This window comes from Pimephales promelas, chromosome 20 (assembly GCF_988280905.1).
Source record: "Pimephales promelas chromosome 20, fPimPro1.hap1.1, whole genome shotgun sequence".
NCBI classification, from domain to species: domain Eukaryota; kingdom Metazoa; phylum Chordata; class Actinopteri; order Cypriniformes; family Leuciscidae; genus Pimephales; species Pimephales promelas.
In genome coordinates, this window is record NC_142788.1 from 23,002,143 (window position 1) to 23,020,382 (window position 18,240).

Genomic DNA, 18,240 nt, shown 5'->3' on the forward strand with positions numbered 1-18,240 from the left:
CAACTGATTTCAACATTGATAATAATAAGAAATCTTTCTTGAGCACAAAATCAGCATATTAGAATGATTTCTGAAGGATCAAGAAATGCTGAAGACAACTTATAAAGCACATATTAGTGCCTTACTCTTTATGATCATATTCTAAATCTCCTTTAAATCTTACCCAATTCATACCTAATACCTAAACTTACTGTAACAACTAGCATTAATAAACAGTAATTAGGAGTTTATTAAGGCAAAAGTCGTGGTTAATCATTAGTTAATAGTGAGAATTGGACCCTAATCTAAAGCGTGACCATAAGACAATGCCCCCTTAAATAGCTTTAAAGCAATTAGCAACTTTTTGTTACTATCCTGCAGTATAACTAACTACTTCAGAGGTTCTCACCAGGGTTCTGGTTGGTGCAAGGTGTTGTAGTAGTGGTGGTAGTACCAGTGTTTTGCCCACTGGGGGTCACCATACTGTCGCTGGCCCAGCTGACCATCCAGCTGTTGGAGGTGGGGATGTCAGGGTTTGGAGAGAAAGACATGCTGGAGGTAGGGGGTAAGGAGGACGGGGTCTGCTGCTGCTGTTCCTCCCTCTGGAGCTGCTCCAGACACTCCGCCAGCTTGGTGTGACCACGGGAGCGGGCGATGGAGAGGGGCAGGCGGCCTAGAGAGTCTGGGATTGCTAATGCTCTCCGGTCCCACTTGTACAAGACCACTGCTGCCTCCAGATGACCCAAAGCACAAGCCCACATCTACAAAAAGGAAACAGAGTGGTAAGAAAAGCAACTACGGCGCAATGGAGTTGTCAAATGCACTAATGTTCAAATCAAATTTCTTGAGGAACACACCAGTGGAGTGCAAGAGAAGTGATCCACGTTGAGAGGGTCCACCTCAAGTTCCAGATCAATGCTGTCTGCATGCTTCGTGCTAGATAAGATAATACCATTTCTCATGGTTAGCAATGACAAAGGAAACAACGAATTTACACACAGATGTACAGTAGACAGATCTTAACTGACCGCCATTTGATGAGAGTCTGGATGAGGGTGGCGTAGCCTTGGCCTGCCGCAAGGTGTAGCAAGGTCATGCCCCGAAAGGTCTTTGAGTGAATCAGGTGTTTGGATTTGGCCCAGCAGGCCCTGTTCATCATCTTCTCACAAACAACCACCACACGACTCTCAAAAGAGCTTCCTGCCTGTCCCGAGATACACTGCAGGAGAACACGGAGTGCTTCACGTCTTCACAAGCTCAATCAACTGTCACAATCTTTCACAAAATGTCATTGCTTTCTGCACCATTTGTTATGGCTAAAAAAACAAAAACAAACTACTGTATATTCTATGAGAGGAAAAGCTGCAGCGGTGAACATTGTGAACAATCATTATAATAAATTGGCTCAGCTGGCTCACAAAACCGGTTTTAATAAACACCATGTTATTACAATATGCATCATTTTTCATCTAAATGATTTAACTGAATTTTAATATTGTTTATTGTAAATGCAAATTACATTTTGTTTGTGAATGATTATGCTTTTTATGAGATTAATCATGGCAGCTATAAACAGAACTGGAAAATGCATAAACAAAAGTGTAAATATACAGTATATATACTGTATATATACGTATATACCGGTATATATACATTCAAATGGACAATAGAAAGACTTTACAATATGGCTTAACATACTTGTCGGCGTTTTAAAATACATTCTAATCTCACACACAATAATTACTGATGTGCTGCTGTACCTGAGACTGGCTATTAGCGCCTCCGTTCCCCCCTCCTCCTCCTCCTCCTCCAGACCCCGCTGTTCCTCCACTGCCCTGCTGCTGCTGACCAGCCATCTCAGCCATCCTGCGCTCCATCTGTTCCAGCCGCTCCAGGATGGACATTCTGAACTGGTTATCTGCAGAGGAAAATCGGTTTAACCACTTGGATTCCAACTTTAGTTCAACAATATAAAGACCAAAATGAACGAAATTCGCAAATTATTGTACAATTCACACTTCTGCAATGCAAATGGTTGCTGCAAACTGTACTCACTGAGGTCCGAAATAAATTCTTCTCTGGTTCAGCTCACATCCCCAAGCAATATTCTATATTGGATGTTTAATTAAAACTCAGACTCATTACCCTTATGCTTTCCAATCAAGACACAGAGTCTGATGTTATCAATCACCATTTCCGTAATTGCAGTCATTATTGTAAATTAATGGAATCATTAATGAGGCACATCAACACATTCAGCTTCAAAAACACAGCAGTGAACATACACAGATTTGTTTGGAATTTGACTAGACTAGATTTTTCTTAACTAGATTTTTACATTTTCTGCAAGTGCAACCCTTTATGCAAGGGTGCCCAGGGCATTGCTATGGGGTTTCTAAGGTTTTCTGAATTATTGCTAGGCTGTAGGATGAGTTAAATGCTTAGAAAATTACTTTGAAACCCAAAACCACACACATCAAGCTGGTTTTAGAAATAGCCACGTAATCTGTCAATCAGAAATGGTCACTGTGCAGGTGTAAAAGATGAGAACTAGAACCAGCACAGGTGAATCACAGCACCAGTACTGAGAACTGTATGTCTCTCACTGATAAGTCTGTTTCTGTGGCAACCTGCAGCTGCACGGTAACCAGGCGACAGGGGCATGCTGGGCTGTGGTTTGCTCCAGTGTCAGTTTATTGAGGAACGAAGAGGCACATTGAGAGACGACAAAAGTGCAAAAAGGTTCAAAGAATCTGTAGCTTATCCATGCTAATGTAGCTAGTAAGCAATATTTTATGTCTAAACAAAAGTATTAATCTAGAGGGCCATGAACACCACAAAAAAAGATAGTGTTTGGTTGCCTGGTGAAAATGTCAAGAGTGATCATGTACATAAATTCACACTGTTTGACAACTCAGTAAGACAGCAGTCATTTACAGCTGCGTTTACATGGACATTTTTTGTTTCAATCGGAATGAAATCATAATTTATTAAGCAGATGAATCCGAGTGTTTACATGAACGCTAAATAAAGTGGTTGGGTTGATGCGCACGTTTATATGTTTATACCACAAGCTTCAAATTGGAATTCATTTTTTGACATGCGCACACTGCATGATACAGTTTCCTGCTGTTTTGCACATACTATTTGTGGCGAGCAGGATGAGGCCGAGGGCTGTGAGAGAACGGCGCGAGGCCGGTGGCGTGATTACTGATGAGCGATACCTGCCTGCGCAACACACCGGTCTCGTATCTCTCATGGAGAAGTGGAGGCTTAAAAGGAGGAGCGACGACAGTGTGAAAGGGACACTTAGGTTTTGTTTTATGTCTTTACTTTACTGGGCTCTACCTTTACTTCCGTTTTGTTGTTTGGTTATTTCACATTATTGAAATTGTTGAACGTTTGCTGGTTCCCGCCTCCTTGTTCCCACGTCTAACCTTGCTACACTATTCTCCTAAATTGTTTATTTTCTTAGTTTAAACTGCAATATTAATCTATTTCGGGTCCTAATAGAGTGGTGCAGATAAGACATCACTTTGTAGGCCAAAAGTTTTTGTTTAGTTTTTTTGAATGGGGTTTTGGTTAAATGGATAAGGTCTATGGTGAACACAAGATACAACATAAAATATATCAAAATTACCCCACTTGTGATTTTTTCTGTTAAGTGTCTTGAAAAAGGCGGCTGCTAACAAATGGCTGTAAATAAGACTACAGAGGCAGTCGGGGAAATTAAACGTCATCGCACATAACAGCTAAACTGAAAGAGTTGTCGGAAGCGTAGTAATGGTGACGTTGAAGTCAGGGGTAATTGGTTACATTGGACAGCTTTTTACTTATGGCGACTGCATTTAAGCTTCAAAACTCATAAACATGTTCATCTGAAAATTAACTTAATGGACAAAACGTGTAAGTATCATAAACTTTTGTTGATCACAGAGCTTGTTTTTAACGTAAACTTAAGTTTTACTTTCAGTCCACTATATCTATAGTTCATCAACTATTTTTGACTCGTCTAGATGGTAAATCGGGGCAAAAATCATGTAGTATAAGTCATTTAGTGTCCAGCCTTGAGTGATTTTTAGCATGTTGCTTTGTAGTTTCTATGATGTTCTGTGTAGTTGCTAAAGTGCTGCAGAAAGAGCCTGCGCAAAACTCACCAAAATAAATGTTATGTGTTCTGGGTGGTTAGCAGCGTGTTGCTATGCCATTGCTAAAGTATTTAGAGTGTAACTGAACATGTTGCTATGCAGTTACTAACTTGTTGGGCATTGCTGGGTGGCTACCTTGTCAGTCAGGGAAAAAGACTTTCAGCTACTTAGAAAACATACATCAATTCTGCAGTATATTTTACAAAGTTAAGGGATTTGTTCAAATCTCTTAACCCAACCTCAAAGCCTTAACAACCACCATTACTAAACCCTGCTGGGTGAGGACTAGCATGATTATTTTTCATTTAAACTATGACTTATTGAATCAGTGGGCTTCATTGTGTGTGCAGTCAGTGTTAAGTCTTCATTCAGATACCATGCCAGGAAAGAGAGAGAGCGATGGAAGCTAAAAAGATGGCAAGAGAGACAGAGCACCAGTTAGCAGCAGCATCATTGACATGTCTTTGTTCAGACACAGTGCTGCAGTCTGCTGCAGTGCAGATGATGTCATCTCCACCTGCTGCCGCGTGTGAGCTCAAAATGCAAAACACGTAGACTGCGGAGGGAGAGGGGGTTAGGGGGAGGGCCCACATGCAGGGGACCACCAATCAGAGCTGAAGCAACACGGTGACATGTGCAACACCTTCCTATTTCTCCATAAACTATTATAGCCTATAGGAGAAAAGTCAACTAAAACTCACAATGCCATATTTTTTGCTTTATTTTTATGTTGAAGGATAGGTTATCATTTCCCTATTCTGTTGCTGAGCTGTCAACACACACTACTTTTTTTAATAATGGCCAAAAAGTATATAATGTTTATCGGAAGTTTTAGGGCTGCATGAATGCAAAAAAAAAAAAAAAAAAAAAAAAAAATCATAATTGTGAGTATTTATCACGACTGTTTTTACTTTTACATTTTTCGTCAGCAGGACTGCCAAATCTCACGTATTCGGCGTAAGACTCACGCAATTGAGCCAATTCTCACGCTCTCATGTCACACCCCCGATTTCTCACGCTGAAGTGTCGGCCGGTCAAATGCCTGAAAGATGAGTTTATCTAAAGATCTACCTGTTGAGCCACTCGTGATCGAGTTTTACTGCAAAGTAGTTCAAATATCCTGTAATCCAGAGCGAGCGCGGATGCGAAACAGATGTTGAGCTCCTAACCGCGCACGTGCATTATACGGCAGAGAAGCTAAACTCAAAAGTTGGCAGCTCTGCATCAGAATTATTGCACTTTCAGGTGAACAACAATCAAGAGGACGACGTTAACGGATGTTTATTAATTAAAATGTATCTTGTTTCCTGATTTAATTGATCATATATTAACTCACGAAGAGGGAGTCTCCTCAACCACCGCCAATGTGCAGTATCCACCTGAAAGATGCCATGGCAGCCATATTGCGCCAGAACGCCCAACACACACCAGATTACTGGTGGAGAGAAGAGAGTGATGAAGCCAGTCAGTAAACTGCACTCCAACCCAAAAGAATGGCCATAACTCACATGTATTTAGCCAGATTTACTGAACAGAAAGACCCTTTCAAATGATATGCAAGTAACTTTATTATATTTCAAAACTGTTTATAGGTTTATTGTGCATTTTGACTTTTTTTTTCTGCTGGGTTCAGCATGTGCAACGTGGCCAAAATAATTCCAAAACATTATTTTTGCATCATGTCTGGGATACTTCTAAGTGTGAATACAAAATGAGTACAGTATGTGCCCTCACAGTACGTGTAAACAGGACTAAGACAATGTCATCATATCTTTCTCTCTGGAGACTGCCTTCCTGTGTGAGCTGACCTAAACTGCCTCCAACTCCCCCTCCAGCTGTTGTTTAAGCATTTCAAAATCTGTCTTTCAACTTTCTCTCATCCTCTTTTCATCCCTTCTCTTAGAATAAGGCACTGTCAAACATACTTTCTTGTAGATATTTCTTGTGTATGTGAGCTGAGAGATCCTAGAGGGGGTAATGGCTGAGAGAGAAAGAGAGGGAGCTGATAGACAGCTCAATGAGAGGAGAACTTCATTAAGGGTCTATTCACTATTTATTCCTGTGGGAGACTTGATGAGTCAGGAGCTGAAGACTCTGAGTGTGTGTTTGTTTTCAGCTTAGGAACTGCTTCTGTATCTGTGAGGATTCTGTTTATACAGTCACATATACACAAACAAACACACCTGGATTAAACAGAGAGATAATAATGCTCCGTCTTTCGCTAAAATAGCCTAGTGGATTCTCACTCGATCTACCACGCTCTTCCTTGTATTATAATGCTGAGAGCAATCACCAGGACTGCACTCATTCATTGCTATAAACAACAGCAATAATGTACTGCATTAATATATAATTCTATGGAAGGAGATATAAGTGCTACGCGGGCGTACCTGTTATCATCTTTCTGTGTTGTTAAAGTTTACAGTGCCCACTTAAAGATTATACCGAATACTTGCATTTGTATATACATAAAAACAAACTGTATACTTCACGATCTACATGTACATTGCATCAAATGCTACACTTTATTCATATAAAAAAGTAGTTTGGAACAATTTTGTCAAATTACTCAATTGCATGCATATTCAGTTCATTGAGTGGCATCCAGTTGTTGTTTTAGAAATAAATTAGTTATAAGTGTTGTACATCGCTTTTTGTGGTAAGACATCTTAACAATCTGATCAAATGATGAAAAATGTGTTAAAAGCACAGCTGATGTTACTTTTGGGTTACATTGGACATTGAAAGTCAATTTGAGTGCTTTGCATTGTGGGATATAGTATTCTGTTCTGTTGTGTGCTGCATTCAGAAAACTGTATATTATTGCTATTCTGAAGTATTAATCAATCACAAAACCCCATGCTTGGCGATCAGGTGGTTAATAATACCCCAGCTCTCTAGAATAATGGTATTCTGGAGAACCCCCTTCCTGAGTTAAGCTCCGCTGGATGACGTAGACTGGTATTTAGTGGAGGGAAGGGGAGTGCTGTTGGCAGAGGGCTCTCCCAGCTGAATCCACCATCTGCATTCACCCTCTCACCTCGCGTAGAGCAAAATTTGAGCACGAAACAGCAGTAGATCAGAGGACGTGCATAATCTATCACTCAATTAATGTGAGAATGAACATTGAACTATAGGGTAATGCATCATTATCTCTAATACTGCTCCATCTCAAACATAACACGTAACCAGGCAGTACTCACAATGTTAAATACGGTGCGAATATAATATTTGTAGTCAGAATGAAAGATTGAAAGACTGAAGAAAAATACAAAATGTGTATTGCAAAATAACAACAGATGAATGCAACAAGTTACTGTAATTTTGTCACCTAAAAAATTTGCTATTCAATGAAGCCTAGAGGTGGGTCAGTCGTTCCTCTCAGATGTGTATTATAGACAAAATTTATGTACAATCATACTAAAGTCACACTCACAATATTACAAAAATTACAGACACATGATTTTTTTTTTAAATCTTGAACTCAGATGTTTATACAATAATAATAATAAAAAAATCACAATTATGACATAAAAAGTTGAAAAGTTGCCAGTTACAATCACGACATACAAAGGCATCGACATAAAAGGTGAAATTAGAGATAAAAGTGATTTTGAAAAATTTCAACTTTGTCAATGACTTTTTATGTAATAATCTATATTTTGATGTTATCATTTAAACTTTTTATATCATAATTATGATAACCAAAGCATGTTTTTTTTTTCTTATGTGGCAGAAACGGGTTGATAATTTTGCTATGGAGAGATTTTAAAGTGGAATTTCTTTCACATGTGAGCAGGGAAAACCTGAAATGGAGAGGAGTGATTACATATCTTCACTCGGTCAGTATGAGAAACTCCCCACCTTCCCCAGCTCCACCTGTATAGATCTGCTATGGGTAATGCATGTATATTGTACAGCAGCAGCATGTTGCGTATGTAATATTTGCTGTGCAGTAGCATCAGCAGCATTAACAGCAGCAGTGTGGCAGATCTATTCAACCAAGACCGAACCTATCAACATTGTCATATCCATTCCTATGCCAAACAATCAGACAGTTGTCATGATAGACCTCCACCTTCAAGTCTAATCAAAGAGATGCAGCATATTAGGGGTCCTATTATGGCCTTTTATGATGTCTTGGGGGTGTACTAGAATATGTTCTCATTTTTGGTTCTCACCTCTCTTTCCAGTCTGGCTCGAACACGCCAATTTCTATGCAGCCCCTCCTTCCGAAATACGAAATGTGCTGTGATTGGTTAGCTGGCCCAATATGTTGTGATTGGTAGCGCTTAGCATGTGTTCGGGAAATGCCCCACCCCACCATAGCTGCGAGTTCTTCTCAAGAGTAAATATTGAGGATGACGTCAATTTCAATTCGAGCCCGATTCTGACCCTGACAATGTTAATAAAAAAGAGGACTGTGTAGAATGGATTACATGCACAGACTATGCAAGCACGGATTTCACAGGACGTTTCAGAGTGGTATGTTTTTATTTTTTTTTTCTTATACATTATAGACACGATGTCATCCACCATTTAATCGTGAGCTTACAAAAGCAACAGACAACAAGCTGTTCTCCATAAAATGTGTAGCGCACAGATACACACTGGGGTTATAATGTTCAGGAACAGAGTTTAAAATAATTTTGAACCACTCTAAATTACTCAGATTTGACTAAGATTATTTAAACAAGCATCATTGTGAGTTCATAAGATCCGGAAAAATTGCGTGGTAGTCCAAACGCGCTGTTCGTTGTAGTTCTTGAAAAGGGGATTCTGTTAAATACCTTGCAGATCTTTTTTTATGCTCAAACAGCAATATTACACACAAACTAAAGTTGAAAAAGTGTAAAAGCATAATAGGACCCCTTTAACCATATCAGCCTTGGTGGACATTGTACTATAGTTAAAGATGTCAACACTGATTAAAGCAAAAACACTAATATTGTGACTAGACGTTTCTACCACAAGGACACATCCATACTTTGACATGTTGTAGTAAGAAGTTTGTAAATATAATATTCTTAATCTACAATAACTATTTACACCTATAATAAAGTACACAGTTTCTGTATTTCCATTCATGTCTGTAAGTGTAATATTACTCCAGGCAGCAGCACTATACCCCACCGCATGAAGCCTCAGCAAGTGCCCTGTCCCAACACAGAACGAGTCCCTTTCAGTCTAGACTTCAAAAGCATTGGGAGCAAGTACCGACTCCAGTGCTGCAGAGAGAACTATGCTATCACTGCACACACAGCACACACACAAATAATAACAAAAACTCTTCTTTTCCCAGGTGTTACAACAAGAATTGAGTGTTTAAACACAGGTTGAGCTCTTGCCCTGATTTTGAGATCTGAACCTTCAGCTCAGGCTGACCTGCTGTTACGTACATGTTGCTTTGCTGTCAAGGTTAGTGATTAAATGGGTTAACATGTAGTCCTAGTATACTGGTGAAGGGATAAAGACTTCCCATGCCTGACTCATGACATGGCATTATGTTGGTCACACACTTTACACATACTGATATAATTTACAGTCTATCACAAGTATAGAGCAGCGAGAACGTGCTTTATTGGCGAGGAAACAAACATGGGGTGTATAATATTGATTTTGTACCACAGTTTAATAAGAAATAACTTGATATTTTTAATATTGATAAGGATTAATGCATTGGCAATTTACAATCATTTAAGATCATGCTGTATGTGTGTTCATTTCTATCATATTAATGCATCAACAAATATTAATATGTAGAACCATCTTGTAAATTATTCATATATTTTTTATAGACTAATGCATAACATTCTGTATGCACATGGGACAAAAGTTCTGTTCCATATAATGCCATTTCACCAGCTTCTCAAATCACAAAATGGATTTTGAAAAAAACTTTACTGCGGTCTACTTCTGGTTGAATGGAGCCCTCCAATTTATCTCCATACAAACCAGCAGCAAATCAAATGAAATCAGAGGCAGGCATCTCCATGAGCTAACTGCTTTACCCATCCTCCAAGACATGCCCTGGTTATATCTCCTACTTCATGTGCCATTGTGTGACACGGTTTATCCAGGCACTAACAAAATCCTTTATCTTGCTTGGCAGTACTGCCAGACTAATACATCATTAAACAGACTAACTGTATTGTAAGTAGTCTTTCCAAACTTGTATATAAACCAGTCCACAAAGACTTATTCATACTATTATTAATGACTTTACCGTTCATGTGACTCAGCTATTTTGCTCAGCTCTCCCTGTCATCATTCAGACAAAGCATACAAAACAACCGGGCAGCAATGCTGACTACAGTGTGCAATGTCAAATATATTTCAGTGATAAAACTAACAGTGAAAATGCTTTCATCAGCAGCTTTATTTGGTATCAGAATATCTTCTGTAATTTCCCAATATATTTTACTTTCAGTGACAAAGCTGGCTTATCATTGTTCTAAAAAAAGACAAAGAATCCTTAAATCAAGCTCAAGCCTTAACAAATCTAATTGTCAGTCAATTTCAATGTTCCTCTAACAGGGCCGCTGTGCCATTCTCCCTAACTGCTGTCTGATTTAACACTAATTAACGATTGTGCCCTTGAGGCACATTGTGTTGTATGGAAGCAACTAAAGCAGAATGTATCCTGCACTGGTCTGGGGTGCAAAAAATATGATCTGGATTTTGGCCAATTACTGCTAGAAACTGACAGAATCAATTCATGCATCTCCAAGGAATTTTTCACTTAAAAAAGCTTCAAATCCGTATTAGAAGCAACTAATTTGAACCAATATCCCGACAGGGCACAGAAATGATCCAATTCTACACAAAGTCAAACGTCAAGTTTCTTAGGCAATGTCTATCACTAGCTACTGTATATGATACCACATGTTTCTCAGGTAAACTGAGCAGTGCAAATCAGTCGAGAAAGGCTAGCACTGTACAAGATGCTGGCTAATCTTAATGGGTATTCATAGCATGATGATAGCTGCAGAAACACTGATAACAGGACATAACTGACTCCTTTCCTTAACAAGATGACTGTCATGACCTCAAATCTATATGAAATATGCTGACCAGAGGTTCTCTGAAACTCAGGTTAAGTGTTCTGACATTTCCTGCGCTACTCTAAATGACGAAGAATTTAATAAAAGACAATCTGAATGGTTGACCTGGAGTACCTATGAAGTTTTTTAAATTCTGTATTTGCAAAGTTCGGCAACAAAGCAAATGACACAAATCCCTATATTACAAAAATTACAGCTGCCTATAGTGCCTAATTTATGAGGTCCTTGATGGAACATGGTGTGGAATATTAATTTAGAGGTAAGAAAACCATGGAAGCTCTAAAGTTATTGAGTTCATTAACCCTCTATATTGCATGATGTTGCCTCAGGATAACAAAGCAATTTTCTACACTGTGCAAGCACCCATGAGATGGATTTTTCACCCATTAAAATTATTATTCAAATTTTGTTATTCAGTAAACTTAATGTTCAAACATTTATTGCTTAAATATTTTAAGCAATAAATGTAGAAGCAACGTTATATGACCTGTGCATTGACAACATAGAAAACACAGCAGTTGTTATACGTTTCTATTTTTATTATTATTAATTATTAAAGTAGACACAATTTAAAGGAAAAGCAGGCAATTCTATAAAATTCACGAAGCAGTCAATATAAAGTCTATAAAACTAGAATTTTGTAAATTGTTTTTGATTTTAGTTACGTGTTGTAGCCTATGTTATGCGAGGTGACACTTTTTAAACATTCCAATCATCACTATCAACAGGTTGTTGAGCAGAACATTGTTGGAACACAATACACACGAGTGTAATGATTGTTCATCTCTATTTTCCCGGCATAAACCATAACTATTACCAATATAAGGCTCGTTTGTCAAACTTGTGTCGTGTTTTTGAATGTTTCGCGAGCTCACTTAAGCGCGTGCCTCGTGCGTCGCTGTCCTCGGTGCTGAAATCAAGAGCGCAGATCACAGGACTGCTGTGTGTGTTACACAAAAGCACACACTCCGGTCACGACTACAGCGAACAGAACCACTAAATGTCAAGACCGCCTCACAAATGAGCTGTTTTTCCTACTTTTTCCATGTGATGTTTTGGTGCAATGAAGTGTCAAACAAGCGGATCTTTGTCATGTCCTATTAAAGATGATATAAATGAGAGTGCATGCAGCTAGAGAACTAGTAGTGTTAAAACTATGAAAAGGACATTACCAGGAATAATATATGAAACAGCGAAACGTGAACTATCTATTTTCCTCAAAGCCTGAACAAGGTGGTCTGCTCCACGAGCCTCGTACATGTAGCTATGTTCAAGAACAGCGTTCTTGTGTCTATTTTGGAAGTTGACATATTCAGCAGAGACAGAATTCAGTCAAAACAGATTAGCTCGAGCTTATCTTAAAAAACATATTCTTTCATTTTCTGAAAAAGCAAAGGCAGGACTGTAAATGTAAAACGCACAGAACGGTACATTCATCCATCTGAAGTAAAGCACTAGTTCACTTCCACAGGCGGAAATGGCATGTGTTTAAAGTGGGCTAAGCACATGTAGTAACTTTAGAGACAACACTGCAAACACATAGACTCTAGTTCATTTGAACATGTCCAACCTTCTATTTCACTGTCCATGGAGAGTCGCTCTGCAAAGCAAACGGTCCCCTTGTCTTTAGGAAAAGCAGATGTCATTCAACGGCATCCTGACCACAATGTCCCAAATGGCCGTGTCTCACACACGCAGTTTGACCCTGAATTTTCTAATACTGGGCAAAATAAATATCCCTTTTTATACTAGGGGAACGTCCTAAAAGCTCTAATCAACAATAGAAGAAAGTGTAGAAGCGACGTGCAAGAGCAGAGAGAAATGTAAAGCCCGCTCACTTACTCTCGTACTCTCCCCCCCGCCCCTCTTTACTCCAACGCTACTGCCAGTGTTGCCAAGTCCATTTAATATAAGCCACTTTGTTCTTGCAAATATCAGCATTTATGGGTTGCGGGCTTTTTTTTCTATAAAACACGCTTTTATATATATAATTAGCCTACGCATTAAATTAAAATACACTAGGCCTATTTCGAAGCTAATTGCAAACACGTCTTAAAATAAATGCTTATCTTTTGATTAGGCATTATGCCTCCCTCCATGGTGATATATGAACAACCCACTGCAAGAGCAAAATACAAAATAAAAAGAAAGCGCTTACTGTATTTATTTTCAAAGCAATCGCTAACTTTTCTTGGAAGATTTGGCAACATTGACTACTGCTCCCCCCTGCGAGCGCGTGCATGAATCTCAGCGAGAGGAGACGCTGCGCACGTGCCGCAGGTAAACAGACGCCCTAGTTTTTCCACGAGCCACGAAGACAAAGCAGAAAAAAGAAAAAAAAAAGAAAAAAACTTTAGCAAACGAAGAAATTATTAATGGGAAAGACAGCATGTGACACTGTCTTTCACATTTATAATAACCACTGCACTTTTCCTCAGTTTTTCAAACCGGCTTAGAGAATTTTCCCATAAACATAGCCTATGTAACGGTTTTGGAGCCTGGGAATTAGTAAATATACGATGCAAGATAAATAATTGTATATCTATTTGAACGACTGTTTGTTTTCCCCATATTTGCAAATCACAGTCATTGTGATAGGCTACAAAGCTGTGAAAATTCCGGTACGCTAAAAATGCTGGTTTATCGCAGTTATGTGTGAAGAGCGGAAGAGACTACTGCCCACAGAATAACTAGACAGCAATTTGAACGCACAGTTTAATTGGTGGACAATATGAATTGGCATGAAGACAATATACTGGTCACGGTTACAGTGCACGACGACTCCAGCCTGTGGCTTTGTACCTGCAATGCTGCAGAGAGAAGCAAAGCCCCGCCCCCTTTCTGCATTATGACAAATCAAGGCAGGCAGCTGTGTGCCATTAGAGCATCAGAGCTCAGCTGAAAGCAAACGATAAATGTAGTGTCAAACAGCAGACGCTGAGGTTTGTCTCGAAATCGTTTTATTTGACACTAGTGCTCGATATAGAAACCAGGCTGTGGTTTAATGACCAGGAATGAGAGTCAGCGCAGTAGCAAGTGAAGAAACCCCAAAATCCAGTAACTGGATTGAATATGATTATAGCTATGGCTCTCTACTGATAAACAACAGTGTCACATTGGCCACATCCTAAATGTACTGTTTATATAGCCTGTGCACACTATTTTCCATATTGCAGGAATACTCCTTACAATGTGTATCAATAACATGAAAACTTCAGACTTGTCCTATCTCAAACTTCTTTATTGTAGCAAATTCATATCAACTAAGTCTATTGATAATCTAACTTCACTTGTGAAGGTGCAAATGCATTATTGCAGGAGTCAGGAATAACTATTTCCTAGCATACACCCTCATTTCCAGGCAGCACTGTTTCATGACGTGCTTAAAGTCAAACCAACTGATGACTCACTCTAATTCAGTTAAGCTTATTCTTGTCCACTAATCCATTAAACCAACCTTTTGCTACTTAAGTTTATAAAACAAAGAGCTAAATGAATAAACAGAAAGAAAAAGTTCTTGAGAACTCTGTGAATGTTGAGAATGTAGTATACTGCAGTAGATTAAGTGTGCATACAAACACATGAAAGTCAGAAGTGCATGGTTGTGAGACGTGAATGGACTGGTGTTGAGCTGTTTCTGAGAGGGGCATCGGTCCTCTGTAGCTCTCTTTCTCTGCCTTGAGGGCTGTCTGCATTGCAGCTGTCCCTTTCCACAGGCTCCTCACCATGCCCTACTTTACCCTGTCAATGCACACTGCAGCAACAACACTCACCCCCCCGCCCCCACCTCCACAGACAAACAGCACCACACACAGGCACTGGCACTCTCTTCTTTACTCAGACTCATAGGAGACAAAGCACTTAGCCTGTCCTTGTAACACACACAGATTACATATCCACAGAATTCGTCCATTTAATAAATATGTGCAGTGATATACAGCAATATACTGCCTGGGCCTTCTTACTGTAATGCGTGATCATCTGTACTGGTTTGGTTTAGTCTTCTGCTTTCCAAACATCATGCTTGTCAAACACTAACCCACTAACCTCACAAATGCTTGCATCTGAATGCTGGCTGCCACTCCTCGTTTCCCATATCATTCTTTGGGATTGTGTGTCTTGGCTAACACCTGATCGGAGCAAGCAGATTAGAGCTTCGGACGTCAAATTGGCAGGCGTGTCACTTTGCCCATATGCTCCAATATTTTCATAAGCTCTTTGACGCCACAGCCCCAGTTTGAGGCAGCCTGGGTAGCGCTGAAGCATTTGTGGGATTGTATTTTGGTTTGCCAGACTTTAAAGAGGGCAAATCCCCTACAGCGATGGTATGATTAGATTTAAACCCTTGTGTTTAAGTTATCACTAACAGACTGGGACAGCTAAAGGACGGTGATGTGTGCACAAAGCAAGTAGCAGAATCAGTACAGCGGAAGTGTTAATAGGGGATATGAGTCACATGTCTTTCTTTTTGTCCCATCTTCTCACAGTCAGACTTTACATACTTATTAATGGTTTACATGGTAAAATTCTAGGTTGAATTTATTACCATTTGCTAATGCATCAGGTATCATAAACTAATAATGAACAATATTTTGAATGCATTTATTAATTTAGGCTAAAGCTAAATTCAACATATTCGATTTAAAGACTTCAAGTTAACATTAAAGTATTAGGAATGAACAGCAATCAGTGTCATTTTAGTATTATTAAATAACATATATATATATATATATATATATATATATATATATATAGTACTATTTATTTATATACTATTATAGTATTTAGAAGTTGTTTGAGTATTATTAGATTTATATTTTTCATTTTAGTAATTTTTTGTACTTGTTTTTTATAGGGCTGTCAAATGATTAATCACGATTAATCGCAATGTGGGTTCACTGTGTATAATTATTTTGTATATATATATATATATATATATATATATATATATATATATATATATATATATATATAAATACACACACATGCATGTATACTTAAGAAAAAATATTATTTATATATAAAATATTTATATATAATATAAATTATATATATACATATATATATACAGTATACACATGAAAATATTTCTTAAATATATACAAGCATGTGTGTGTATTTATATATATAAAATAATAATAGTGCACCCACATATATTATGTAAACACAAGCTTTTATTTTGGAGGTGATTAATCACATTTAATCGTTTGACAGCCCTATTATTTTAGTTTTAGTTTTTTAGTATTTCTATTGGGCTATAAGTTTGAAAAAAAGTTTTTCATTTAATATTTATATTTTATGTTATTTTACTTCAGCTATGTCTATTGCTGTGATGTCACGCCTGTAAACACACGAGATGTTGTTGCAAGAGGGAGGGATAGTCATTTTGATTAAAGATTACGATTGATTTAAGCCAGGGGCGGCTCGCCCATAGAGGGCGCTGGGGCGCCGCCCTCCCTCCGACCTGTCTGTCTGTTTTTTTAATATATATTAAAATTTATCATTTCGAAAAATAATCTGTGTTAATTATATGCTAATAATGGTTTTACTTTGAAAAGTGTTTTGAACTCACCAGAATGATATTTGCATTCACTTTCGTTACTTTTATCATGTTGGTGTAGTAGTATAGCCAATAGGCTGTCTTCTCAGGGCGCCAGTTCGCTCAGCCCCACAGTGCTGGAATTTAAGCCAATGGTTCCCCGGTTGCTATGCAAAAAGGTTTATATTTCGCCAATCAGCGTCGTCAAATTTTATGGTTTAGGGGCGCTGAAAATATCGCCCACAGTATCAGATTAGGGGAGTGCACCGTGCACGCGCATCACGGGACATTTTTTACCTCAGATGAGAGCAGAATGGCAGCGCCAGTGACGTCGAGTGGAAATAATGTAAAGTAAGTCGTGGGAATTGACCTGTCTGTCTCTGTCACTCACTCACTCACACACACATAAACACTGTTTCACACACATTTGATATTAAAATAGTTATAGGAATATTAATACCTGTGTGTTTGCTTTGTTTTTGATGTTTTTAAGTTCTGAGCTGGATTACTGTGTTTCATACTAGTTAAAATCAACTTTATTCTCATACTTGGGTGTTACAATCAAGAATGTTGTCCCACCCTCTCTTTCAGAGCCTTTTCTCTCTCTCTTTCTCTAGTATCAACACATTGTTATCCATTATCCAATTGTCAATTTGTCAAAAATATGTAGTCTACAGCTGGGGATTGATTAAACTAGATTGTTGTATTACCTATTATTTTTTGTATTAACTATATTATAATTATCAATATTATGCGTTTTCACTTTTTCTGTCAGCACACAGAGCATAATAAACATGCAACTTGTTCATTATCATTAACTGTCAAACTGTTATTATTATTATTCTATTATTTGACCATTGGTATTGACTGGTTTAAGTTATTTTATTGGTAGGCTATAGGTAAGGGCAAAACAGTATTTTTTTTTTTCATTTATATTGTTGAAAACTAGTGAATGGTAATTGATGGTATAATGAACACAGTTAAGTTAAGATTATGTTAATATAACTAAATCTAAATTATTTTAAGACTTATTGACCCATGTAAGTTTGCTAAGGCCCCCTAGTGGGCCTTAGGCCTAAAATGCACCAGAATGCAGGAAATCACATCTACTAAATTCAAAATTTTCTGGGGGGGGACCCCCAGACCCCCCTCTTATTCAGCCCCCCCTCCAATATTTTTCACCAGCCGCCACTGATTTAAGCCAATAACGATTGAAATAAGCCAATTACCATTTTGATTTCATGGTAACTATGACAAGCCAGATGTGAAGGAGCTATCAACTTCACTTTGTCTTAAGTCACAGAAAGCTCATCAAAGTCATCAGTGTACTAGCCTATTTCCAGACTGATTTTCCCTTTGACCTTAAAGTATTAACCACTTAAATAAATTACTGCCTCTCTCCTTTGTGCGTGCCATACCTCAGATTAAAGCACAAAGGCAAAACAAGCATCAAAAGCTCTTCCTTCTTATAGCCCTTAAACACAGATTCTACCTAATTACAGGGTGGCAA

At 38.3% G+C, this 18,240-nt stretch overlaps 1 protein-coding gene across 10 annotated transcripts in view; it reads right to left on the bottom strand.

Annotated features, from left to right (window-relative positions):
- camta1a (calmodulin binding transcription activator 1a) overlaps positions 1-18,240 on the bottom strand; it is a 335,809-nt gene that overhangs the window by 11,529 nt on the left and 306,040 nt on the right. For all 10 annotated transcript variants that reach the window (XM_089124721.1, XM_089124723.1, XM_089124719.1 and 7 more), the window contains 4 exons: positions 1,740-1,897; positions 1,008-1,198; positions 837-915; positions 389-740 (listed from right to left, as the gene is read on the bottom strand). In XM_089124721.1, coding sequence (XP_088980847.1) covers positions 389-740; positions 837-915; positions 1,008-1,198; positions 1,740-1,897 — 780 coding nt within the window. The remainder of the gene's footprint in view (positions 1-388; positions 741-836; positions 916-1,007; positions 1,199-1,739; positions 1,898-18,240) is intronic.